The 26804-nt window shown below is 36.2% G+C and overlaps 1 protein-coding gene across 2 annotated transcripts in view; it reads right to left on the reverse strand.

Moving 5' to 3' along the window:
• Positions 1–517: 517 nt before the first annotated feature.
• Positions 518–26804, reverse strand: part of WDR35 (WD repeat domain 35) — a 77362-nt gene continuing 51075 nt past the window's right edge. The window contains exons 13-27 of one of the 2 annotated variants that reach the window (XM_058287654.2): positions 26134–26203; positions 23678–23731; positions 21973–22082; positions 21271–21481; positions 14844–14924; positions 13372–13508; positions 12385–12588; positions 11317–11463; positions 10554–10686; positions 6340–6450; positions 5218–5382; positions 4217–4357; positions 3162–3318; positions 1320–1560; positions 518–1030 (exon numbers count right to left, since the gene is read on the reverse strand). In XM_058287654.2, the coding sequence (XP_058143637.1) occupies positions 880–1030; positions 1320–1560; positions 3162–3318; positions 4217–4357; positions 5218–5382; positions 6340–6450; positions 10554–10686; positions 11317–11463; positions 12385–12588; positions 13372–13508; positions 14844–14924; positions 21271–21481; positions 21973–22082; positions 23678–23731; positions 26134–26203 (2113 nt within the window). In that variant the 3' untranslated portion in view covers positions 518–879. The remainder of the gene's footprint in view (positions 1031–1319; positions 1561–3161; positions 3319–4216; positions 4358–5217; positions 5383–6339; positions 6451–10553; positions 10687–11316; positions 11464–12384; positions 12589–13371; positions 13509–14843; positions 14925–21270; positions 21482–21972; positions 22083–23677; positions 23732–26133; positions 26204–26804) is intronic. The other variant, XM_058287653.2, reaches the window with a different exon arrangement.

Consider the following 26804-nt stretch of genomic DNA (forward strand, 5'->3'; position numbering starts at 1 on the left):
TGATGATTATAATTTTTTTCTCTTTTAAATTAATGATAATGAGTTAAAACAGACTCATGTTTACAATCACTCCCCACAGGATAAGAGTTGACTAAAAGAAGGGTTAAACTTGGTGGCAATGTTTCAGCTGAAACTATAAATGAATATTTAAGTATAAATATATATCATTATATATATAGCCAAGTTTTCTTCACGATAATATGAAGAATAAATGCCATGTCTTAGAAGAGACTAAAAGGGTAGATTTTTAAAAGGATAGAATAAGGATATTAGAAACAATTCAAACTTTAAAAACTGTCTTATAAAATGCTTTTTCCTCACTTTTAAAAATAAAATATAGAAAACATTCACTACTTATTTAATTTAAGTAAATACCATTAAAGATAAAGTTCATTTCAGTACTACAACTGTTCAACCTTCTCCTAATACAGGTTATATCAATTCCCTAAACTCTAGTTTGCCCCACTCCCAAGCTTCGCTCATCCCATTCCCCTGGTTTTTTAAGGAATTAGTAACATTGACACTGTGAGAAAAACATTTATTTCTTTTTTGGAATATTTTCATAGAACCATGTAACCAACCACAAGATAAATTAGACAGATGACAGATAGATAGATAGATAGATAGATAGAGATAAAATGAGGCTCATTTTCATAATTTGCATATGAAAACCAACTTCATTATTTCATAGTTGTATTATTGTACAAAAGTTATATATATAGTATTTTATTATATTAATATATAATTTTTATATAAACCATCATGAAACAAGATTGCTTTTCATATAAAACATATAGAAATCAAACTTATTATATACACAGTTAGATCTATATCTATGTGCTACATATAGTTTACAATTATATGCAATTTGGCATTTCTTTATCCCACTGAACTATGGCACAAAGGACAGAAATTGTAGTTACTGATTTCCTGGGCTAGAACACAGTGCTTGCATACACTGCACATCCAGAATTGATATTCAGTGATCGGGCTTCCTGTGGCAACACATATTGGCAGCTTTCCCTCCCCACTGTAAAAACAAAAGGAAAAACATTAATTATACTTCAAAACTCTAATTAGTATAATTTATTTTTTACACATAAAAAACTGAATGAAAAAAATTACAAAGTAAACTTCAAATAAAAACTTTTCTTACAATGAGAAAATAAAGCACTTATGCACTTGTAAGACAGAATATGGTATAATGTTAGGGTAAATAATTTTAAAATGTAGTACTTTATTATTTCTCACTGCTATACATGTAGATGCCCAAGCTTCTAATAAGGTAGAATGATACACACTAATTACAATCAGCCTACCCTTCAAGAAGGCTGTCCAATTCAGACTTTCTGTTATCTTTTGGACTATGTTTGGTAAAGATTTCTAGAGCAAGATCTTCATATTGCTGTTTCTGTTCAGAACTGAGGGTCTCTAAAGATTCCAGTTTAATAAAAGCTTTTGAACAGGTACCAAAAGCTCGACTGGCACATGCACAGAGTGCTAGCAGGGAGTAGATCTCAACGGCAGGGATGATGTCTTCATAGTCTCTCAAGTGAAGAGCTAGGAGAGAGGGGAAAATTTGGATGTTACAAATAATCTTGATTCATGAACATGCATGGGAAAAAAAATCTATGTTAAACTTTAGTATTTTACTTTAACCTACAAAAGTAAAGAAAACAATGATGGGAGATGGGGCACTGGGAGGTGGAAGGAGGCTGTATCATCTCCAAGGTTTTGTAAAGCCAGCTCACAGCTAAGGTTTTATGAAAACAATCATCACGAAATGACACACATGGCTGTGCTGCTTAGGAATATACATGTAGACATAAAATTTCTGATGTTGAAACATGTATTTTTTCTTCCATTTAAGATATAAATCTCTGAGGCATTCCAGAAAAGTAAATTAATAGTATACGACATGTGATGGGTTGAACTGTACTTCCCAATTTGGACATGTTCTTGGTCTTGGTCTGCCTTCTGGTGGGTATGGACCCACTAAGATCCAGATGCAGGACATTACACATCCTGCCATAACCCACTGAGTGGACTGGGAGAGTGTAAGCTACAGCGTAAACTATAATCCATGCTGTGTAGCAGTGCTCCAAAATGTACTCACCAAATGCAATGAATGCACCACACTAATGAAAGCTGTTGATGTGGGAGGAGCAGGGGGTGTGGGGAGTGGGGTATATGGGAATCTCTTATATTTTTTAATGTAACATTTTGTGTGATCTATGTAGCTTAAAAAAAAAAAGAAAAAAAAGATCTCTTCAAGACGTTCCTTCAGTTAAGGTGTGACCCCATTGAATCAGGCTGCACTTTAATTTGATCCCTGGAGTCCTTTATAAGAAGAATGAAAGTCAGACAGAGAGAGAAGCCACTGGGAGCACCCAGAGGCTGGACGTCGACAGAACCCAGAAGAAAAAGACGCCGCCGTGTGCACTGTTAAGTGATAGAAAAGACAAGGTCCAGGATCCCTGGCAGCCAGCGCCAGAATGCCACATCACCCGGCTGACACCTTGATTTTGAACTTCACCTAGACTCAAAACTGTGAGTTAGTAAATTCCCAGTTGCTCAAACCAACCTATTATACGATATTAGTTTTAGCAGCTTAAAACTAAAAACTATGTTAGCATAATGTTCAAAGGTTTAGAGTTACAAGGCTGTGAAAAGTCTAAATCAGGGTACTTCAGGAGGTGCTTTCTTATGAAAGTCAGTACTGTTGATTCTTTTATCCTGGCACGTAGCAAAGCAAGATGGCTGCCGATCTCTGCTGAGGTCTCAGCCTTTCCCTCCAGCTCACCATCTCCTCTTGAGCTGCTCTGTGGACCCAGCCTTTTTGAGCCTCTTGGAGTCTTGTTTTTAGTTCTCTCTCTCACATTGCAGAATCAAACATGCTGGCTCCCTTTTTCCTCTGTCTATGTTTCCATTTATATTGGACCCAGCAAGGGGGCGCCTCACTGACATTTTATACATTAAGAAAAATAACGGAACTTCAAAAGGAGTACCAAACAAATTATACAGTGTAATCTCAAATATATTGATATAAACTCATAGGAAAGATGTTATTGAAGTAAAAACAAAGACAAATAGAAGGGGTGGCCCTTGATACTCAAGTGAAAGTGTCTGAGCCACCCATGGGCCCTGTGTGGCATGCCCACCTGTCTTCAGTGCGGTGTCGACGTACCCCTCGTAGAGCTGCCTCTGTGCAAGGATAAAGAAGTGGTATGCCTCAGCACCTCGCCAAGCGTTGTCTGTGAAGCGATTAGCTGTCGACAGAACTTCCTCTTCCAGCAAACCAGCCAGAGCAGAAGTGGCCTACAAGTAAAGCAGACCCACATTTACTGTCAACACGAACAAAAATCTTGTACCAACTACCATATAGCAGTCGTAACAATGAAGATAATTTCTAGAATTATTACACACTAAAATATCTAAATAAGCAGATTTTTATTATTCAAAGAACTGTCATCAAAGACAATTTTTCCATTAAAATTCATTTTTGTTAAACTAGTATGATCAAATTTTAAAATATAATTTTTGATTAAACTTTATTTTTTTTATTTTTAAAGATTTATTTATTTTAATTCCCGCCCCCGCCCCCCAGTCCCCCGGATGTCTGTTCTCTGTGTCTATTTGCTGCATCTTGTTTCTTTGTCCGCTTCTGTTGTCGTCAGCAGCACGGGAAGTGTGGGTGGCGCCATTCCTGGGCAGGCTGCACTTTCTTTCGCGCTGGGCGGCTCTCTTTACGGGGTGCATTCTTTGCGCGTGGGGCTCCCCTACGTGGGGGACACCCCTGCGTGGCAGGGCACTCCTTGCGCGCATCAGCACTGCGCATGGGCCAGCTCCACACGGGTCAAGGAGGCCCGGGGTTTGAACCGCGGACCTCCCATGTGGTAGACGAACGCCCTAACCACTGGGCCAAGTCCGTTTCCCTCGATTAAACTTTAATAAGAGGTTCATTTACACATTAAAATAATATGCATACTCTACAAAAGACTACAGATCAGTCTCATAGAAAAAATAATTTACAATATTTCTAAGTATAAATTTCTAAATAGGTGCACTATATCTAAATATCATTCCTTCTCCTCAAATCATTTAAGAAAATAAATGTAAATCTGCAAATTAAATGACTCATTTCTAAAGAGAATTTTGATGGTTTTTTTCCTCAGACACTTCAGATGATTCAATGTTATTTAACATTATATTTTACCTCTGAACTCTTTCCTTTAACTTTTCCTCGTTGGGCATTTTTCATTTGTTCATGGTATTGCTCTATAAGTAAAGCTGACAGTACGTAGAGTTTCTTGACACGTAAAGGTTTAGATCTTTTCTTTGCCTCTTCATCTGCAATCTTTAAAAATTTAAAGAATTTGGAGACGATACCTGTTATACATATTTTAACAAATATAAGCAAGTCCAAAATTAACTAAATTGATTCTCCAGAAAAAAGAAGGAAAATCAGTAGGATGGAATAATCATATACCACTTATTTATAATAAATATTAAAAAACCCATTTTCTTTAGTATTATTAATTCTTTGTCCTTAGTATTTATTCCTTAGAGTTAGAACTCATATTAGAAAATAACAGTTGCTGCTAAAATCTAAGTCAGAATGAAGAAAGCTTTCATGGAAAGGGAGAATTTTTCATAGCACAGCGTTTTTAAAGTAATGCTCCAAGGAAACATAAATACGATAGAGTTAGTTAACATGGAGCATCCTTTAAAAGTTTAAAATGATTTTAAGAATTTTGAGGGAAAAGTTTCCTTTTTCATTAAATCAAATGGGAATAGACTGGAACTGTAGAATTTGCATACATTAATATACTAGTCATCCTCCTTCCAAATGTATGTTATGAAAAAGTGTAATGTCTTTAAAACCTGTAAATTTAAAAGGAATTAAAATTCATTTGATTATCAACAGGATTTAATTTCCAATTAAGGGCACTAGTACTTTGTAGACTCCACAAATTCTATAATTCTTTAACTTCAGGACTAAGTAAACATAGAATTATATTATGCAATAAGGGGCTAGTACTAATAAATAGCTTTGTTAGTCAAAGGTAATAATTCTAAGATAATGCAGAGTTACAGTAATAAAACCAGAGGAATTTTGTTGTAATATCTGGTTCTAGACAAAATGGAAAATATATTCTTTAATATATAAGAAAACATTTGAAACCAAAATAAATAGTCACAAGATTATTACATTACCTTAAACATTAGTTTAGCAGCATCAAAAAAATAGTTGGCTTTCCGATAGAGCTCTATGGCATCAAGTATTTTGTTCTTTTCCAATAAATGAGATGCATACCTAGCTAGCAGGGATCCAATTTCTTTCATACTATGATTTTTAGCCAATTCAACAGCTTTGTTCCACTAAGGGAAAAAAACCCAACATAGCATTCAGTTACCCAGGTATTTTAGTCACATGTCATAAAATTCAGACAATAAAGCTTGAAGTAATAATAATACTATCTCAAAATAAAAAACTGTGCTTTTCAAAAATCACTTAAAATCAGGGCAATTATAAGTGTAATAAGCTAGATATGTCGAAATAATGACATAACCTAAGACTTCGATTTGCTTAAGAAATGACCTGAGAAGGAAACCTTCTAAGTTTATATCACATTGGTCTCATCAGTCAATTTTGCAGAAACTACAAGCACGAAAAAGATACAATTGTTTATATTTGCTTATAATAAAACAAAATATGCAATTTCATTTAAAAAATGTCCTATCAGATTTAACATTTAAAATTTACTTCTAACTTAAAAGCAAATGGAGCTTTATAAAATACTTCAAGAAAAATACTTAAAAGAAAACTGATACTTTGTGGATTAATAGTGTACAATTTTTACTATAATTCTGTACTCTGATTTCAATTCAATTTCAGTCCTTAAAATTATCAACTGTATGTTTTATATAGAGGTGAAGGAAAAAAGATTTGCCGAAATTAATATTGACAAAGTAACTTATTCCTTCCTCTGGCAGTGTCTATTAACCAGGCCTTCTCTAGTAACAAAATCCAACCCTGATTAGATGCAGAAAATTACGAAATTACTCCCAGACAAAAACATGCCAGACTAAAAGCACAGGGTTTGTTCATGTTCCCATAAAGCATCGGTTAAGAGGAGGTCACCTCTAATGGTCACACTTCAAGAGTCAAGTGCAAACTCCATTCTGAGTCCTCCAGTCAGAGAACACCTAGTTCCTTTCACAAGATTCACCTCAATTGCGCTAACCCTCACATGGGCAAAAGTCTTTAAGTGATGGCAATGGTGAGTTTGGTTTGCTTTGAGTGCGAGCTTCCTAAGAGAACAAACTGTTCCTTACCTGGTTGAGATGTACACAGGTATCTACTGCTGCCTTTGGTTGATTACATTTCAAAAATGCAGTCACAGCTTGTTCACACATGCCAACTCTTACAAACATCTGTGCTATTTCCTAGAAGACCAAAATAACACTATCAGATTTCACAGACCGAGAAAATCACTAACATTTTAATTTAGCATAAGCTCACAGGGATTTAGCAATATTAAATTGACTGGTAGCCACAGTGATTTTTCTTTTAGACAGACGTAGAGACTACAGCTCAGGAAGGATGCTAAGGCCTCAACTATAAAAACAGTGCGTCATTGGCTCACTCTATGAATCTGATTTTATTCAGTTCCTGAAGAAATATATCCCTTCTTCTCTCAGTTCAGTAGCCAGTTTACAAAGATATCAAGCTCCAAAACAAAACAAACCCCACCAGTAGGTTTAAAAACAAAACAAAACAAAACAAAACAAAACAAAAAACCTTTAACACTTTAGATGGTACATATACTCAGTGTTAATCGTTAATTACAGGCTTAAAGAAATTCACAGAGGCCTCAAACACCTCTATAAAGAAATATCCTAGGAGAAGCTCCCCATTCATCACTTCTGGCTGTGAATCAATCAGGAAGCGAAACCCAAAACAGAGCTCCTGTGGAGGGTGGTGGCTAGGCTGGAGAACCACAACAAAAGCCAAGCATACCTGTTTGGCTGCATTCTCCATTTTCAGAAAATCTATTTTTTTCTTTCTGAATATTTCATCCACCAGAATTCTTCTCTCCCCACCCCTCAACAAAAATATTTTGGGAAATATCATACAAGTACATATTGTATCCAACTATCCAACTATTCTTAATAGTAATGCTTACAGTTTCCTGATTATAAAATAATACTTTCTTATGGTAAAAATATTAGAAAGTATGGAAAAATAAAGTTACTCATAATCTTACTATTAATAAATAACTTGTCAATATTCTGGTATAATTTCCTAACATCTTCATACTATAAATATATATATATACATGTGTTTGTGTATGTGCTGTGATCATTATATATATAGACATAGGTATCATGCATTTCTCACTTAAATATTATAAGCAGTTCCCCATATTATTAATTTCTCCAAAACTGCATTTAAAATTTGCAGTACCACTTTAAAATTATTTAATAATTTAAGTTATTAAATAATTATTTAATGGCTATAAATTAGTCTTTACTCAATAATATCACTACTCGAGATACTCTACAGCAAAAATTTTTCTGCTTCATCAGAGAACTTAACAGATGACACTGACATAGGATACACTATCCCCACTCCCAGGCTTCTAAGTAACGTTGGTTTCCCATTCAGAAAAACACATAGGATTGAGAATAAGTGTGAGCCAAAGTGGCATTATTGCAGGGATAATTACTCTACTTCACAATACAGAAAACAGAATTTTCAGAATTCCATACTTACCTATTAATTAATAAACAAAATTTTGTTGCAGAACTCAGAGCTGATAAATGTCCAGGCCCTACATTTGAGAGCTGCTAGTATAGTTATTGTACAGCTCAGAGATTTAGGTTTTATATTCAAAAAATAAAATACAAACCCATTTTCATTATTTGGCCATTAATTAAAAGAGGATTTAAAAGAACATTCAGCTATAGAGATGTGAAAATGGTCAACCACACCAGGGAACCCAGAGTACCTACAACTGCAAGCAGGAGAATTACAACCATCATCCATGTGGAATCTAAGCCCCCTCTTGATCTAGAGGTAGAATGGACATCACCATCCCAGGGTCCACAGGATGGAGGAATAAAATATGGATTAGAGTGGACTTACTGATATTCTACTATAACACTACTGTGACTAGTAATAGAAGAAATTGTAGCACTGAGGTGGAGAAAGTAGACACAGAAGTTGCTGAGGGCAGGGAGAGGGAAGAAGAGATGTGATGTGGGGTATTTTGGGGACTTGGAGTTGTCCTAAATGATATTGCAGGGACAGATGCTGGACTTCATACATCCTGCCATAACCCACTGAATGTACTGGGGTAGAGTGTGAACTACAGGGTAAACTATTATCCACGTGGCGCAGCAGTGCCCCAAAATGTGTTCACAAAGTGTGATGAGTGTGCCACAATGATGGGGGAGGTTGTTGGTATGGGAGGAGTGGTGTGGGGAGGTGGGGGGTTTATGGGAACCTCTTATGTTTTTTAATGTAACATTTTTTGAGATGTATATATCTTCAAAAAAATACAATTTACAAAAATGATGGGAATGTGGGGGTGGGAAGTGGGTTATATAGGAAGCTCTTATGTTTTTTAATGTAACGTTCTATGTGATCTATTAACTTTAATTTTTAAAATGTGTTAAAAAAATAAAAACTAAAAAAATGAGTCCAACCACATAATGACTATTAAAAAAAAAAGAACATTCAAAAGAAAGTTACAGTATAGGTTACTAGGAGATAGAATGAAGGTTGAGAAGGGGGGCCGGTGCTTAATGTATGTAGAACTTTTAATAAAGTTGACTGAAAATGTGTGGAAATGGACAGAGTTGATAGCAACACATTAAAGTGAGTTAGGGCATCCGTCTACCACATGGGAGGTCCGCGGTTCAAATCCTGGGCCTCCTTGACCCGTGTGGAGCGGGCCCACACGCAGTGCTGATGCGCGCAAGGAGTGCCCTGCCATTCAGGGGTGTCCCCGCATAGGGGAGCCCCACGCACAAGAAGTGCGTCCCGTAAGGAGAGCCGCCCGGTGTGAGAGACAGTGCAGCCTGCCCAGGAATGGCACTGCACACACAGAGAGCTGACACAACAAGATGACGCAACAAAAAGAAACACAGATTCCCAGTGCCGTTGATAAGGATAGAAGCGGTCACAGAAGAGCACACAGCAAATGGACACAGAGAGCAGACAATGGGGGGGGGGAATAGAAAAATAAATAAATCTTTAAAAAAAATAAAAAAAATAAAGTGAATAAAACTAACACTGCTGATTTATACATGTAATTGTAGTTGAAAGGAGTAGTCTAGGGATGTAAATGTCAATAGAAAGAAAGCTAGAGGATAATCTAGGAACTGAATAGCACAGTGAATTCTGTGGTGGAAGAGGACTGTGGAAAATAGTACAAACACAATGTTCTTCTATAAATTAGAAGAAATGCACTGTTACTATTACATGGTGTTAAGAAACTGCGATACATGGGAAATGTACAACTAAATAAGTTATGAAATATAGTTAACAGTAATATTTTTGTATCAGTAGCAAAGAAGGTATTATATCAATGCTAAGGATCCCCAATGTGGGGTAGAAGGGGGTAGAGGATGTTTTCTTCTGGAGTAATGAAAACATTCTAAAACAGACCAAGGTGATGACAACACAACTCGGTGATGAAACTGAGAGCCACTGAGCTGACACTCTGGATGGACTGTACAAGGAGGGGGATTGTATATCACAGAGAACCTCTGGTGGATGATGGACTGTGGTTCAGTACAAAAATGAAAATGCTCTTTCATGAACTAAAACAAATGTACCATACTAATTTTGGTGTTAACAATAGGGTAGTTTATGGGAAAAATATACCAAATGTAATCATAGACTAGAGTTAGCAGTAACATTTTTATGTTCTTTCATTATTTGTAACAAATGTTCCACAACAATGCAAGGTGTTGGTGCTGGGGTGATGTATGGGACTCCTGTATGTTATGCATGATTGTTTTGTAAGCCCACAACTTCTCTAACAATTTTTTTTTTTAAGTTACAGAGAATTCTGCTTTTAGTTTCTCTTTTCTATCATTAAACACTTTGTTAATATAACCTAAGTTGACCTGCTTTTTAAACTTTTGTCATAGCAAATTTCAAACATGTACATATATACACCCCTCTCTTCACATACCTCAGATTATCTTGAAGCAAATCCCTAACAACGTATCATTTCATGTGTAAACATTTCATGTATTAAACTGGCTTTTAAAAGCAATTTATATAACTGAAGGAACTACACAAGTATATGGTCATATTAGGGTTGTAGAAATACACCTTATTTTTTTGCTCCATTTTTCGAGTATTCCATCCTATAATATGGTTTTAATAATTAAAATGAAAGCTTCATTCCATGTCTAAGAAACTATAAAATAGTAGATTATTAACTTTCTTTATTGCAGAGGATATTTTCCATGGCATAAAAACCATATATTATAACCTAATACCTCGAAAAACAAAAATTAGCAATACCCACTGGAAGCAACTTGTTGTTTTCTGGAAGTGAACTGGCAAGGTTCTCTAATCCCTCATAATCTTCTAACATATAATAGCATTCTGCTAAGCGTTCCTGGTTCCGGCCTTGTACATAATATTGCACAGCATTCAACCTTTGGAAAGGAAAAAAAAACCTTTTAAAATTCACGTGAATCTCCTGATAAATAAGCACTTTAACCAAAAACACTCCTTCATTAGAATTACTAGTACTAACAGTACTCTCGTCATCATCTCAGTTACAGTATGCCTTTAAAACATATAAACTGTGGGGGAAACCTAAGCACCTGTAGCATATGTTCATTCCAATATTCTTTGGATATTTTTAAAAAATAATGCTTTCATTTGATATTCAGCCATAGGACTCCCAAACCCTGATGCAAATAGGTAACAAGACTGATAAAAAACAATGATTTCTGGAAACAACCAATAACAACAACAAATAAAAAACACCTTCTTTCACTTTTCTCAGCAATAAATGACTCAGCGTCTTAAAATTGCACACTCTGGTTCCCAGCAGGAGAAAGCTGCCTGCAGCTCGCTCAAGCTCCAGATTTGTGAGTTTGGAAAGGACACACTTTTACAGTGTTGACCTCACAACTTTAAGGAACTCTGGCTCCTCAGTGTGACTCTAGAGCAATCTGAATTTGAGGATCAAGGAGAACGTTCTTCACTTCTCTGGCATTACTTCACAAGAAGGCGCGGCAGCCTCAGTTTTAGGTGCTGCGCTAACGGAGGAGGCATACCACTTCTGACGATCTGCAAAGTAGTCTCCAATGGCATTGTGGGCTTGCTCAAGAAGACTGTCGTCTGAGGATCCGGACCCGGTTTTCAGGAGCTGGAGGACTCTAAACCAATCTCCCAATTTCAGCCGCAGGCCGATGGCCAGATCTCTACAAACAACAGCATTCACTCATTCCTTCAATATTTACCGAGTGCCAAAATGTGGTAAGGTACCGGTCTAGACCTGTGTCCGTGAACACACAGCACTGCGTCAGGCAGTCAAGGGAACCCTCTGAACGTCTTAGAACGTTAAAATGGTCTTTCAAACACGATCATAAAATGTTGCTGGACCCAGTAAAGGGGCAATGGAGAGAGCATGAAATAGGAAGAAGGAGACAATTTCCTGCCTTTTATTCCTCCTGGGTTTTATTTCAAAAATAATGATGTATATAGTAATAATGATGTAAATAACAATCACTTCTTTTTATCAATGTCTTAAGCATGCTCAAGTTCACTGCAAAATAAAACATTACACAAACACATGTTTGGATTTATATTTCCAGTCAGGTCTAAAGTGTTGTATTAGGGAGCACCTGAAAGCATAAATAATACTAGTGAAAACCAGACACACAATGTGTACAGCTGTAATGATGTTCATACATCATCGTATGTAAATTAAAAAATGAAGTATAAAGAATAAAACACAATACCTATACTTTTATTTTATGCTCCTTGACAACAGAAAATTAAGTAATGGCCTGATCCAAACATGAGAATCAAAAAACGAGCTTCATCATAAATAATTTTAAAAACCCAGTCTCTGTAGTCCTATTGTATTTTTCCCCCTACCAAATGAAAAATCTCCCATGGTCAGTCATTAATAGATATAAAAACAGAGAAAAAAGTTGCACCCAATTTACAAAACATAAAATTAATGCGGGGTATGTGGAATATCTAGGCTGTAATCCAAACTGAAGATTATTTTCTAAGTAAAATATGAGACACATTCAGTCTATTTTGCAATCCCAGGTGCAAAAGAAAACTCCTAAATTCTAGAAGTGCTCTGGGATGGCTGCACACTGACAGCTCACCTTCTGTCCATATCAAGGTACATTCTTTCAGCCTCTTCAAACCTGCCAAAGTAGGCGACAACTTCAGCCTGCTTCATTGCCTCACTCTGCAGATTGCCCAGGCGCTTCACAAAGTTAATGCCCTGATAATCTTTGCAGCGCACAAACGCTTGCTCTGCAGTTTGCAAATCCAGCTTCTGAAGAGCTGCTTCAGCCAACAGGCGCCTTTACAAGACAAAGACACAAAAAAGCCTTTTGCAAATTACTGATAATCAAGTCTTGAATCAGAATTCAACTGTTTTACTTCTCATTTTCTAGTGAGACAAAGTTGAAGTGAAAGTGATTTCACCCCATTTAAACATGCTTATGTTGAGCCCTCCAAATCTAAGATAATTTTCTCTATTTTAAAAAGAGGAGCAACACTGATATCTACTATAGACTTATTGTGATTCTAGCAATGGAAGAAATTATATCATTGATGTGGAGACAGTGACCACTGGAGGCGCTAAAGTCAGGAAGAGGGAAAAAGAGGTATAACATGGGGGCATTTCCAGAACTTGGAATTGTCCGGAATGACACTGCAATGTCAGATACTGACCATTAATATCCTGCCATAACCTACAGAATTGAGTGGGAGAGAGTGTAAACTACAATGTAATGATAAACCATGCTTAGTGGATTATCCACTAAGCTCCAAAATGTGTTCATCAATTGCAGTAAATGTCCCACACTAATGACAGACATTGTTAACGTGGGGAAAAGTGGGAGGTGTGGAGATTGGGGCATATGGGAATCCCTTATATTTTTTAATGTAACATTTATGTAATCTATCTTTTTAAAATAAATTAAAAAATACATTTAAAAAAAAAAAAAAAAAAGAAGAGCAAGAACATAAGCCTATTCCCCTCTGAAGCTGGCATGAGATACAAGAAGGCTGGAACTGAGGCTCTGAAAGGCATACACCTGACATCGTGGGAGGGGGTTTCGATTTTGTTTTTGCTTTAATACCAAAGTCGGGGATGTGGATTGTCCTCGATGAACTGAGATGCATCTTCAATTCCAACCTTCTCAATCAATGCTCGACTATCTCGCAGGGAACGAATTTCAAAATTAATTACATAATCCTTGTTTGGATGGTCTGGATTCTGAAAATAAAGAGGAAAGGAAAGGAAAGGAATTTCAAATAGTTGCCTTAAGAGTATGTGTTTTTGTTTTTTGGATTTTTTGGTTTAACAATAAAAGCCACGAAAATGCACCATATTGTGAGCAAAACTGGGAAGGAAAAAAAAAATGCCCAAATATGAGGACTCTGAGTTTTCTGGAAAACACCAAAAACCCACAAGTGAAGTCCTCCCTGCGGCCTTGAGGCTGCCTGTGGGGAGAGCGGCGACGGTGGAGGGAAGGCGACGTGGAGGGAAGGCTCCCTTTCAGCCATGCCTCTTTCGTTCCCTGGCTCCAGGGCCTTTCCCCACTACTGCTCAAAGGTGCTGCCCCCCTCGGGTGACGCAGAAGCCACCGTGGGCAGCAGCCTCCCCACACCCCTTTCATCTACTACCTCCCCGCCAGGAGCAATAAAACTGCTCAAAGTCCTGGAGGCAGCAGGCGAAGAGATGAAAGGAAAGTAGAAGGACCAATTCTCATCACTCCTTTCCTTTTGCATTTTAGCGGAATAACCAAAATTTTTAAAAATGAAGGTTAGTCTTGCAGGAAGGAGCTAGCTAAGAGCCAAAGAAAGAAAATAAGCTTTTATAAACAACTCACCGATATTCTATATATTCCAAGTAATGAAAAAAACAAAGCATAAGAGACGATGAGTGTCCCATGTGTAAACAGCAATGGCTCCCAAAGTTCTACAAAAAGGTAAACTGGGTCATCCGGATTTCCTACCCTCCCTGCCCCACCCCCACTCACAACAAACCAATGTAGGTAGAAACTGACAAGTCCTTAAATTAGGAGGGTATACAGAAAGAGAATGAGGTTTGGATTCAAAAAGACCTGGGCTCCAATCCCAATTCTCTCACTAGCTAGGTGACTACTCTTCCCCTACCCTACCCCCTTCCCGGCGCACCCGGGAAGTAGGGCCATCTTCACAAAGTAGAAACCCAGTCAGGTCCTCTCCTACTTTCCTCCCCCAGAGACTCCCGGATAAAGTCCAAACACCACAGCAAGGCACTCAAGGCCCTTCAGAGCTGGTCCCCAACGGCCTCTCCTGCCACGTTTATGCCACCTAACATGCCTTTGCTACTGCTCGCAGGGTGACACTGGCAGATTAGCTCACCTCCTCAGGCCTCAGCTTCCTCATCTGAAAAAATGGAGACAGTGGTCAAGCCTATCATTCCCAGTCCCAGAACTGACAGCTCGTGCTTGAATCCCTCTCCTTCCAACCTTTGAACAGATCCACCTGCTACTGACTGAATTACAGCACCTGCAACCTCTTGTCCAGTCAATCCAGCAACAGAAATTTGTTTTTTAAAAATTACCTTCAATATCTCATCCAAAAGAACAGATTTAATTTCTAAATCCTCAAAATGACAAATATATCCAGAAGTCTGAATGGGTTCCTTTAAAGGCAAAAACAAATATTAGATTTAATTATGTAAATTTTCCCTCTAATATAATGACTTTCAATTTTATCACAATTTTCAAACCAAGAGGAAAATAAAGAGAATATCATTAAAACCCACATACCCTAAATAATGACCATTTGCTAAATATGCTTCATTTAATATTTTGGCTAAAGTACTTTAAAGTAACTAAAGTAAGTTATAGGCATCATGACATTTCACCACTAAATGCTTCAGTACATATTTCTAAAAAAACAGGGACATTCTTGTACATGACTATATTACTAATGTTATACCAAACATAATTAATATTAATTCCTCAATAGTATCTAATTCATAGTCCAAATTTTCCCAATTAATCCAAAAATATCTTGTACAGCTTGATCTTTTTAAATTATGGGATTCAACATTAAATCTAATTCTTAATAAAACTGACAAACCCTATATTTGAATCTCAGTATGTGTATCAAATAGTCCCATATCATACTGAAAAGTTCATTGTCTGTAACATTAGAGTTTCCTGATATATTTCCCACAAAAGATTTTATTTGCCAATATGTAAATACATAAGTCTTCTAAATATCTATCTCTGTTCCTAGTGTTATAAAACTAAAACCTAAAAACTAAAAAGATAAATAAAAGCAAGGCTTATAGAAATAAATTATAGTAAATGAATACTATAAAGTAATATAATTGTTCTAAATTCTTCGTTGAAAGAATAGGTGTAAATATATAAATAAAAATAAACAAATCCCCAATGTACTCAATACTTCCAAGAATACTATAAAAGAAATATGATTATGCTGCTTGGTAATGAAAGTAATATCAGACTGTAATCTTTTAAAATGTTTGCATATATATCATAATGCAATAGGAAGTAACCAAAATCAAAACAAAATAATATATCAGAGTTATAGCTCTAAAAAATAGTAATACTTCACATAGAAATATGATAAAGCTACAAAAGTTGCTATAAAAAGAACTCTCCAAGAAATACTAAAATAAAAGGTAAAAATTCAATTATCTAGTTTGAGTTAGTACAAGAACAAGGCTCTTGTATGCATCCTTGGGTTTTAAAATGTATATTTTGTTTTTTTAATTATTGTTATTGGAATAATGAAATGCTCTAATAATGATTGAAGTGATGAACGTACAACTATGAAATTAGACTAAATACCATTGATTGTACACTTTGGATGGATTGTTTGCTTTATTAATATGTACCAATAAAATTAATTTGCTTTAAAAAGGAAGTTAAAAATGTATATTTTCTTTCAAAAAGTACAAACTCTTGCTTAAAATAGTCAAATTATATGAAACAATTTTATAAAATCACTTTATTTCCTCAAAAAAGATTGAATTGCATAAAGGCAAATAATATACTTTTATTTGCAATGAACTCATAAAAGAATCAGAACAAAATTTAATTAAAAAAGAAAGCATATATAATAAGATATTCCTTACAAATTACAGGGACCCTTCATGTATATTATTTTTTATACTATCTGTAAATGAAATATACATGTAGAAAAAGTGTATCATTAGAAAAAAATTAATTTATTCTAGATAATGCAAGCAAAACAAGACATTCAAAGGAAAAACAGTCATATAAGATGATCTGTGGATCAAAAACAATACGAAAGTACAACAGAAAGGAAGAGAGAAAGATGTGCTGCAAGAAAGAGATCAAAACCTAAAAGCCTCCAAAATAATCTATCATTAATAGCACCTACGTAAATATGTAAAAATATCTAGGTAATTCAGATATTTTAAAATTCCATTTCTGCTTGAATGACCTCAACCAATTTTCTTTATTTTCCAAAAATCCATTAGACATCCACCCACATTTCACTTGAACATGAAATCTTAGACCAGTGGTCTCTGACACAGGGTGTGCTCACTCAGTTTATATTTTTATCAAACACTATTTAAAGCTGTACTAATACATACTATACCAGGAAACCCTGGTCCCCTAGCAGTACAGAAGGTCTGACAACTTGTACAATATATTTGGTATCTTGAAGTGTCCCTACCTGCCCATTTACTTTTAGCATATTAAGACACACTCATGTATTGTGACACACTGAACTTTGTATGTGCCTAATTAGATGGATTTAGAGATTGTGGTGGTTTGAAACTGCATGTACCCCAGAAAAACATGTTTTTAAATGTAATCCATTCCTGAGGGAGTGAGCCCACTGTAAGTAGGTCCTTTCGATGAGGGGGGTGGAGCCCACTTCAGCCAGGATGGGCATTGATCTTATTACTGAATCCTATTACTGGAGTCCCTTATAAGAGAAGGAAATCCAGAAAAGTGAGAGAAGGCCACAGAGTAGCCACCAGAGGCTGAAGCCCAACGGAACCCAGAAGAGACCAGGAAATGCCACCACGAACTTTGCCATGTGACAAACTAAGGACCAAAGACAGCCTGCAGCCAGCCCCAGAATGCCACAGCCTTTGGGGAGAAAACATTGCCTTGATGACACCTTCATTTGGATTTCCTTTTGGCCTCAATCTTGTAAGATAATAAATTCCCATTGTTTAAACTGGCCCATTTCATGGTATTTGCTTGAGCAGCCTAGGAAACTAAAACAAGGATTATATTAACTCATTTTAGCTAACTTTCACCAAATGGACAAGTTGCTTAAAGCTTCCTGCAAAGAATCTGTGATTTAAAGGTAGCATTACTGAGAAGAAGACTTGGCTCAATGGACAGAGCATCCGCCTATTAAAAGGGAGGTCCAGGGTTCAAACCCAGGGCCTCCTGATCTGTGTGGTGAGCTGGCCCATGCATGGTGCTAATGTGCGCAAGGAGTGCCCTGCCACACAGAGGTGTCCCTCGCGTAGGGGAGCCCCACATGCAAGGAGTGTGCCCCATAAAGAGAGCCGCCCTGCATGAAAGGAAGTCCAGCCTCCCAGGAGTGGCACCGCACACATGGAGAGCTGATGCAGCAAGATGACACAACAAAAAGAAACACAGATTCCCAGTGCCGCTGACAAGGATACAAGTGGACATAAAAAAACACACACAGCAAATGGACACAGAGAGTAGACAACTGGCGGGGGGGGGGGGGGTTGTGCAGGGAAGGGGAGAGAAATAAATAAAAATAAATCTTAAAAAAAAAAAAAGGCATATTACTCAAGCAAACTTAAACAAATAAACAGCAGAACTGACATCTCTCTTACTCCTAGTACAAACTCTTGGGTCAGTCACCTTAGAAAGTAAAAACAATGACAATCTAATCATGTCAGGAAAAAAAGCCACCTAGAAATGAAAATATCAAGTAGACTATTTAAAACAACGGAAATTGTATCTACTAAGTTGCAAAACCTCACTCTAAAGTGTTTATTATGCTTGAGACACTAGCTAATGATAGTATATAATCCTAACAATTAGCATGACATTTTAAAGTAAAGTTTATATCATTTTTTTAAAACTGACCTTTTAAAAACAAACTGACTTTTTTCTCTTTCTTTTTAAATTTCTATTTTGGGGATATGAATCATAAGATATTTAAATGAACTCAGCAGGTCATATTCATAAATAAATAAGTATGCATGTATTGGGGTTTATGTTCAAAAGTTTGGAAACTATTGGTTTGGAAAAGAAGTAACCACACAAAATGAGAGCCTGGGTGATGAAAATATGAAATATGAAAGGAATATAAATGTGAAAATAGTACCAGTGAGAGGGAAGACCCAAAGAAGAGCAAAAAGAGCAAGAAGAGTTGAATCAGTATCACGAAAAGGTCACTGAGGGAGAAAATAACCAAACAAGGAATTTCAACAATAAATACTCTTTTTCTGATTCTCAAAGGAAATGACAAATTAGAATTTTGCTCACAGATGGAAGTCATTTCTTGCAAATAATCAGAAGAAAGGTTTATAAAACTCAAAGAAAGGTATGAATCTAGAATTCATAGTAAACAAACATTCTGATGGATGACAATGCATCCATTTATCAACTATCAAACAACTGCTTATCTCCTGGAGGACAGACTATTTTGTAGAATATGTCCTTCCATGATCAATAAGCAGCTAGAGGAATGAAGAGCACAGTAAGTAACCAAGCAGTGGCCACAGCAAGCCAGTGTCCTAGAAGAGTGAAAAGAACAGCACAGCACGGTTTATAAAGAAATCCAGTCACTGGTAAAGTTGTAAGAAATCCATCTAAAAGAAATGGACCTGCTTTCCAAACCAGGAAATAAACTCAAATTTAAAAAGAAGGCTCTTCTGTGAAAATTACTCAAGAAACACTTTCCACCAGGCACAGATTTCAGTTGGTGCCAGATCCACCATGTGTGCTCCACACATATTACGAGCAGCCAGGTATAACAAACATTCACTTCTCCAGGCAAACTAGTAAAAGTGGGCCCAAGCACAGAAAGAGAACCCTAACATTCAAAAAGTGTTCTGTCCCATCCTCAAGGTTATCCACAAATTTCCACATTTGTTTTGTGACAAAGGGTGAATTTCCCTTTGGCCCTAGACAGAAATCCACGCTTAGAGGTCAAATGGAGCAGCCCTGAACGCCTCTCATTTGGACCACTTCTCTAAGAATTACAAAATGCTTAAGACTACTAAATGTTTTAACAAAGTCTTTAAGAACAAATCTGCATCAAGTCATTTGCCAACCCAAAGATTATAAGTAGGACCCAAATGGGAACATGGGAAAGTAATGGAAAAGTAAATGGGACATCAAAGGAGCAAATAGTTTGCCAGTAAATAAATTACTACATAACATCTCTGTCAGTCAGGGGTCAAAGCATTCTGTTTCTTCCCAAGAAGTAAGCTAAAGGTCCAAGCAAACAGAAATTGATGACATAGGGTACTAATTAACTCATCTATTACTATTGATACTAATGGAAGAGAGCAGATGTGACGGTTGATATGTGTCAAACTGGCTAGGCTATGGGGCCTGGACGTTTGGTCAAACACTAATCTAGATGTTGCCTGAAGTTATTTTGTAGATGTGATTGACATCTACAATCAGCTGACTTTAAAGACGATCCTCGATAATGTGGCAGGAGGAGGGGCGTCTCATCCAATCAGTTGAAGATCTTTAGAGCAAAAATTGAGGTTTCCTGGAGAAGTTCTGCCTAAAAACTATAGTATACAAATCATGCCTAAACTTCCAGTCTGCCAACTTGCCCAACAGCTTTGGACTCAAAAGCTGCAACATCAACTCTTGCCTGAGGGTTCATCCTACAGGCCTGCCCTACAGATTTTGGACTTCCCAGCTCCCAAAATTGTGTGAGCCAGTTCCTTAAAATAAATCACACACACGCACACGCGTATCCCGTCTTCCAGAAAACCCTAAATGATACAATGCAGCAGGAGTACAGAAAATTCCACTAATAATTCAAAAATTGTTTAAAAGATTTATCTTCTTAATGATTAGATAAGTTTTGATTAGGTTACCACTAAAATTATTTTGTATTTCCTAAACACCATTGCTAACAGTTGGTCCTGAAGCATACCAAGTGACAGGAAAAATCCTGAGCCTAAAAATTAGGTGATAGGAGCTGTAAGTAGAAAATCAAAATATAACTGGAAAAATTACTGAGAAAGGGAATTCCTGATATCTGTGTGTAAGCAGATTATCCACAGTCCACACTTGAAAATTCATAACAATATCTTGGTGAGAAAGAACATGGATTAGCAGGTAATAGCATGCATGTAAAGATAAATAAGATGAGACTAGAATAAATTGGCCTGGTAGGCAGAAGAGGATAAAAGGTGAAGGCAATTTCAAAACTACAATTTTTGGTTAGATTGTTTCAAGAAATTCTGATAAATAAGTCTACTGATGTTCTTTGTTATAAACCAGCCTTGACAAAGAAAACAAAACAAACTAATAGCAACCTGGCTCCATCTTTTTTTTCTTCCTTTTTTTTCTTAGGAGGTACTGGGGATTGAGCCCAAGACCTCATATTTGGGAAGCAGGTGCTCAACCACTGAGCCACATCCAATGTTAGAGTTGGTTTTCTCGTTCGTTTGTTTTTTGTTTTTAGGAGGTACCAGGGATCCAACCCAAGATCTCGTACATGGGAAGCAGGCACTCAAGCACTTGAGCTATATCCGCTCCCATGGTTCCATCTTTTAAAAAGAGCAGATAAATGCTTAAGAGGTGCCTTTTAGAGAATATAAAGAAAATTTAGAAGATTAGTATCATTTCTACTTAAGACCAAATATTTTTTAATTCCACAGAAATATTTGTTTATTTTTGGAAATTCATACAGCCAGGACCAACAAACCTCTTGAAAAAGAAACAATAAATATCCAGGTTTTGACATTTGGGCTCATTAGTTATGTATTGCTAATACTTATTTCTTGTTTTTACCTCAGGATCCAAGTTTCTGAAAACATACATTCTTGTCTTCTCCATCATTGCAAACAAATCAGGATTATCTTTGGCCCACTTCATATCCCAGACATCTTTTCTCTCCAATTTTAACAACTCGCCAATTATTTGCTGTCCTGTACTGTCTGTTACCCGAGCATCCAAGTCAAAGAAAGTTAGAATTCCTGAAATGTCTATGATAGCAAGACGGCTAAAAATAATAAAATTGGAGAGGGGAGAAAATTGTAAAATTACTATCAGCAAAGATGAATACAATTACTTACAACCATTCTTTTTCAGATGAATTCATCAGAAACCTGGGAATAAGGTTTAAATGGCTTTAAAATAAATAAATGGCTTTAAAATTTTTTTTTTTTTTTTACAAATGTGATCGAAGTCATGGACTACTCTCTCTTTTGATTCCTTGTAAAGAAAATGTATCCAAAGTGATTAAACCAACTGGTATACAAATATAAAATAGTCTCAATACTCTTAAATATCAAGAGTAAAATATTACACTGTTATTTCTATATTTCCAACCAAAGAAAGGCAGTAAGCCAAACACAGGAAAATAAAACCACACTGAACTATAAGACAAGATTAACCAAATAAACATATCTTTACATTTATTACATAAATCAAACAACCCCAATCAATAACTTCTAAGGCAAACATCTATGTGAGGAGAGTTTTCAGGCTTACCTAGAGTTGCAGTTCAAAGATAACTGGTAGGCTCGACAATTAAGGGAATATTTTTGAATCAGACCAACATTAGGAAGACTGTATCTCTGAATGGTGCCAGATTCACGACCCTATGGAAATTACTTGTGATTACTAAAGCACATTTACCAACATATTAAATGACAACTATAGGTCTTTCTATATGTTCACACATTTTTTTCAAAACCAAAGTGACAGTATCTAGAAATCAAGAAAATTCCCAATTCTGATAATGAATCATGCTACTAAGCACAGATTAATCCCTAATTTAATTAAAATCTTTTTACAGCTGCTGAAGGAAGTCTAATTTTTTTCATGTACTGTTCGAGAAAGCAGAAACCTCACTCTTTGGTAATCCACAAATTCTTATAGCATGGGAAGATATATCTAGGGTTATTTATAGTTGTTGTCTAGGTTAATATTCAGAGTACATGAAAAGCTAAACCATAAAGCACTTGCTGAATTGACCTCCATATATATGAAAAGTCAGCTGGACAAAGTCAAAGCCCCCCCAGCCAGTCTTCACCTCTTCTTCCTTCTAATCAGACCAGCACTGCTTCTGGAGCCTGAGCTCGAGGGGCCTATCAGAAAGGGGAGGAGGACTTGTATTTTTTCATGTATAAATAAGGAGGTGTGGGCTTTAAACAATTTAATACATTGGGGTAATAAAGATTTTGTTTGGGAAAAAGGGAAATCTGTGGCCTTAAAAAATTCAAAAAAAGTATTGATTCTAAAAACTGTTTACATTTCAACAGTGGAAAGCAGTTTTAAATGCAGAAGATATTTTTCCCATTAAGTCTTCTGAGTGGTATGCATTGCTTACAGGTAGACGCTGTCAGTTAGAAATTAAACTGATTTTTGTAATTAATCTGAGTTGCACATTATTTCTTTCTACAAACATCAGAATAAACAACTAACATAATAAAACCCCTGCCATATATCAAAGAATCAAAAAAGGAAACAAAAGATCCATGGACGTGAGTATAAGATAAACTACTTAAAATATATACCAAAGTAAGGAAGAATGAACACATACTCTTAAGAATTGTTCCCCCATAAAGTTAGTTAATGTAACTAGAACTGGAAATATACACTATTAGGGTTGGGTTTACAGAATTCAAATTCAAAAACTCTACCCACAGTAGTGTACTAATGTAAAACTTACTTCTAAAATTAATATTTTCAAATGCCAGAGTTCAAGAAAAGACACTATAACATTGATTCTATTTGAAAAATTTCAACAAAAATTTGTCATAGACTTCTCTATGTTACTGGCTGACAAATATGCCACCTCATCATTCTGTCTTATGAAAGTAGCTGAGCTGAAGGATTTTACCCAGGATAAAAGAACAGACCACATGGAGGAGCAAACTTTCTAAGGTCTATTACCACCATCCAATCCACTTCACATGCACCAGGTCATTATAGGGCTCATTCAGCCTGATATTAAAAATTCTACATGCACTTCATCTTCTCAGCTGGCCACCATCCTAATTCTTCTATCACAGCTATTTTTCCAAATGCTAATTTATATTCTGTAAAATTTTGCTCATTTCTTATGTTCTTATGATTCTTAGTGAAACTTGCAGTGCCCACAAGATGATATTCAAATCCAAAACACAACACTTCATGCTATTTTTGTAACTTAAACAATTGTTTTTCATGCAGTACATTTTTTATAACTTACCACAATCAATGTCTTATCAAATGCAGTTATGGCACAAATTGGATCCCTTGTTCCCTAAAAAAAAATAAGCAATTATAAATCATCAACAAATAATTATTGAATTACTATTCCTATGCAAGAAATGTGCTATTCACTAAAAAGAATACTTTGACAATATATTAACAACAAATATTTATTTAATGAGTACCTACTAAGTGCCAGATACTGAACTAAACCCTGGAAATACAGGGATGAAATCTTTGCCCTTAGATATTATTCAAAAGCCTACTGGGAAGATGATAAATTGAATACCTATTTACAATACAGTAATAATAAAGGTAGAAATTCACACACGGGGTTATGAGATTACATAAGGAAGGATCATCTGTCAAGACGAAAAGGGGCAAAAACCAGAGGTTAGTCTTAAGTGATGAACAGAATGCAGAAGGACCAGCATATGCAAAAATGAGGAAAGGTAAAACAGCATGACACTGCAAGACCTAACTGCATCATAATTAGTGAAAAAAAGTCAATTTCAAAAGGTTACACACTGTATGATTCCATTCATAAAGCATTCTCAAAGTGACAAAACTACAGAGAGAGAGAGAGAACAGATTAGTGATTGCCAGGGACAGGACAGGGTGGAGAGCAGATGTAGGGAGTGGATATGAACATAAAGGAGCAGCTCAGGATAAATTTACATAGGACTACACACACACACACAAAAGTGCATGTCAAAACTGGTGAAAACTGAATAAGGTCTGTAGTCTACTAAACAGAATCGTACCAAAGTCAGTTTCCTGGTTTTGATACATGACAGTTACGTAAGATGTCACCACAGGGAAAAGGTGGGCGGAGGCCAGGCTGGACTCTGTGCTATTTTGCAACTTCCTGAGCCTATAATTATGTCAAAATAAGATGGGGGGAAAAAACAGCATGAAACATTAGGACATCCTAAGATGTTAATTAGCACAACTGGTATCTGGAAATCTGCTAGAGAAAAGGCTTGGACCAGGAAGGGAGGAAGTCGTGGGTATGTATACATTATTCTGAAAAACACGGACTCTTACTAAAATTTACATGAGGGTGGAAGGGAGGAATCTATGTGTAATATGACCAGATTAACATTTTAGAAAGACTATTCTGGCCATCAGTATGATACAGGGATTAGCACAGTAGGTGGGTGGGGAGAGGAATAATGAAAATACAGAGATTAATCTGTGCTATACAATACAGTAGCCACTAGCTCTACATTGCTCTTTAAATTTCAATTAATTATAATGAAATAAAATTTAAAATTCAGTTCCTAAGACACTAATCATATTTCAAGTGTTCAACAGCCACGTGCGTCAAGTGACCACCCTATTGCACAACAGAGAAAACATTGCCATCATTGCAGAAAGTTCTATTGGGCAACACTGGATGGAAAGCTATTGCAGTGAGCTAGATAGGAAGTAAAGAAGGACTGAATTTATATAGAGATGGAGAAGTCACCAATGTGAGGAAAATTTAGGAGAGAGAATCAATAGGGCTTGGTGATTGACAGATGTGGAGAGCAGGAGAAAAGGAGAAGTTCTTAGGACTCTTGGGTAGATGGCTGAGCCAGTCACTGAGATATAGAACATAAATGGAAAACTGGGTTTGGAGGGAAGATAAGTTCAGCCTCAGACAAGTTAAATTTTGGGGTGTTTGGAAATGTAGCCAGCAAGAAATCTATTATCTGGAAATTGGAAAAGCTCAAGATTGGAAACACAGATATTGGAGTCAGTATAGAGTCAAAGGGGTGGGCTGCAAGAAGAACAGTAAGGAGGGTTTATTAGTAAGTGAGAAAAGCAGGCAGCCTAGGAGCGTACATGAAGAAATACCATAATAAGAGAAGGGTAGATGGACCTCAACGAAGAGGACAAAAAGGAAAGGCCAGCTAGGCGTAAAGCCAGGAGGGAGGACTCATGAAAAGAGGAAGAAAAGAGTAATCAAAAATATTAAATGTGATTTGGATCACACAAGATAAAGACAGAAAAATTCCTATTGGACGTGGCAATTCAAAGGCCTTTGGAAACCACAGTACAATGGAGTGAAGCTGGAATGCAATATATAGATATAGATGACTAAAGATTATTCTTTCAAGAAGCTTAGCTATGAAAGGATTGATGGTTAGAAGGATGGAGGATTGGATGGATGGATGGACAGATGGACAGACAGACAGAGTGGACAGAAGGGGAGAGAAAAAGGAATTTATGTTTTCCAAAATTCTTATATGCTTTTTAAAGTAGCATCATATTAACTACTTACCACCATTTTTTTTTTCAATCTAAAAGTTTTTAAGATCTAGAAAATGTTTTTAAGAACAGGAAGTTCTTCAAATAATTACTAGAATAATATGCTATTCAATGGAAAATTATTTTTCATGTATCAAAACCACAGTATTTCAAAGTCTATGGGTTTTAAGATTTGCTGGCAAAAATAAATTCACCTACTTGAATGGCTTTACTATAATCAAGCACCCCATCCACTGATCCAGAAGGAGTATCATCAACATGATAAATTCTATTAAAAAAAAACAACATATCAGAAATCTAAGAAAGTATATGTAAGGGTTATACTATTATAACATCTAAAATAAATAAAGGTTTGGATGACATCAATCAATAACGTTAACATAAATATCCTGATTATTTTAAAGATTTCTTGGCACAGCTAAATCTTATAAAGGGAGATGCAATCCACCAAGTGTTTGCTGGTTAATGCAAGTGGTATATTCCTGAAAGTTGTGCCAAAATATATTTAAAATATTGAATCATATTTTCCCAATGAATTTCATTAAAATCTGAAAGATAATTTACATTAATCGCCAGCTGAACATCAGCCAGGAGTAACTTCTAAGTTCCTCTGCTGTTTCTCTATAATTTCCTATCAATGTGTTTAATAAAAAGCAAAAGTTAAAACATTAGGGAAGCACCAGTTAGTGGAATTTTTGTCTTGAAATAAAGAATCCTTTGCTTCCATCTCCTGTGTCATAAAGATGCACACCCGTGGACTTCCACCCTCTCTCTGACACCATATTATAAAACTTATTCACACCGCACTGTCACTGACAGTTTACCTGCCCACTAGCTAGTGAGCTTCCCCAAGGCAGAGCCCAGGGCCT

This window comes from Dasypus novemcinctus, chromosome 25 (assembly GCF_030445035.2).
Source record: "Dasypus novemcinctus isolate mDasNov1 chromosome 25, mDasNov1.1.hap2, whole genome shotgun sequence".
Lineage (NCBI taxonomy): Eukaryota > Metazoa > Chordata > Mammalia > Cingulata > Dasypodidae > Dasypus > Dasypus novemcinctus.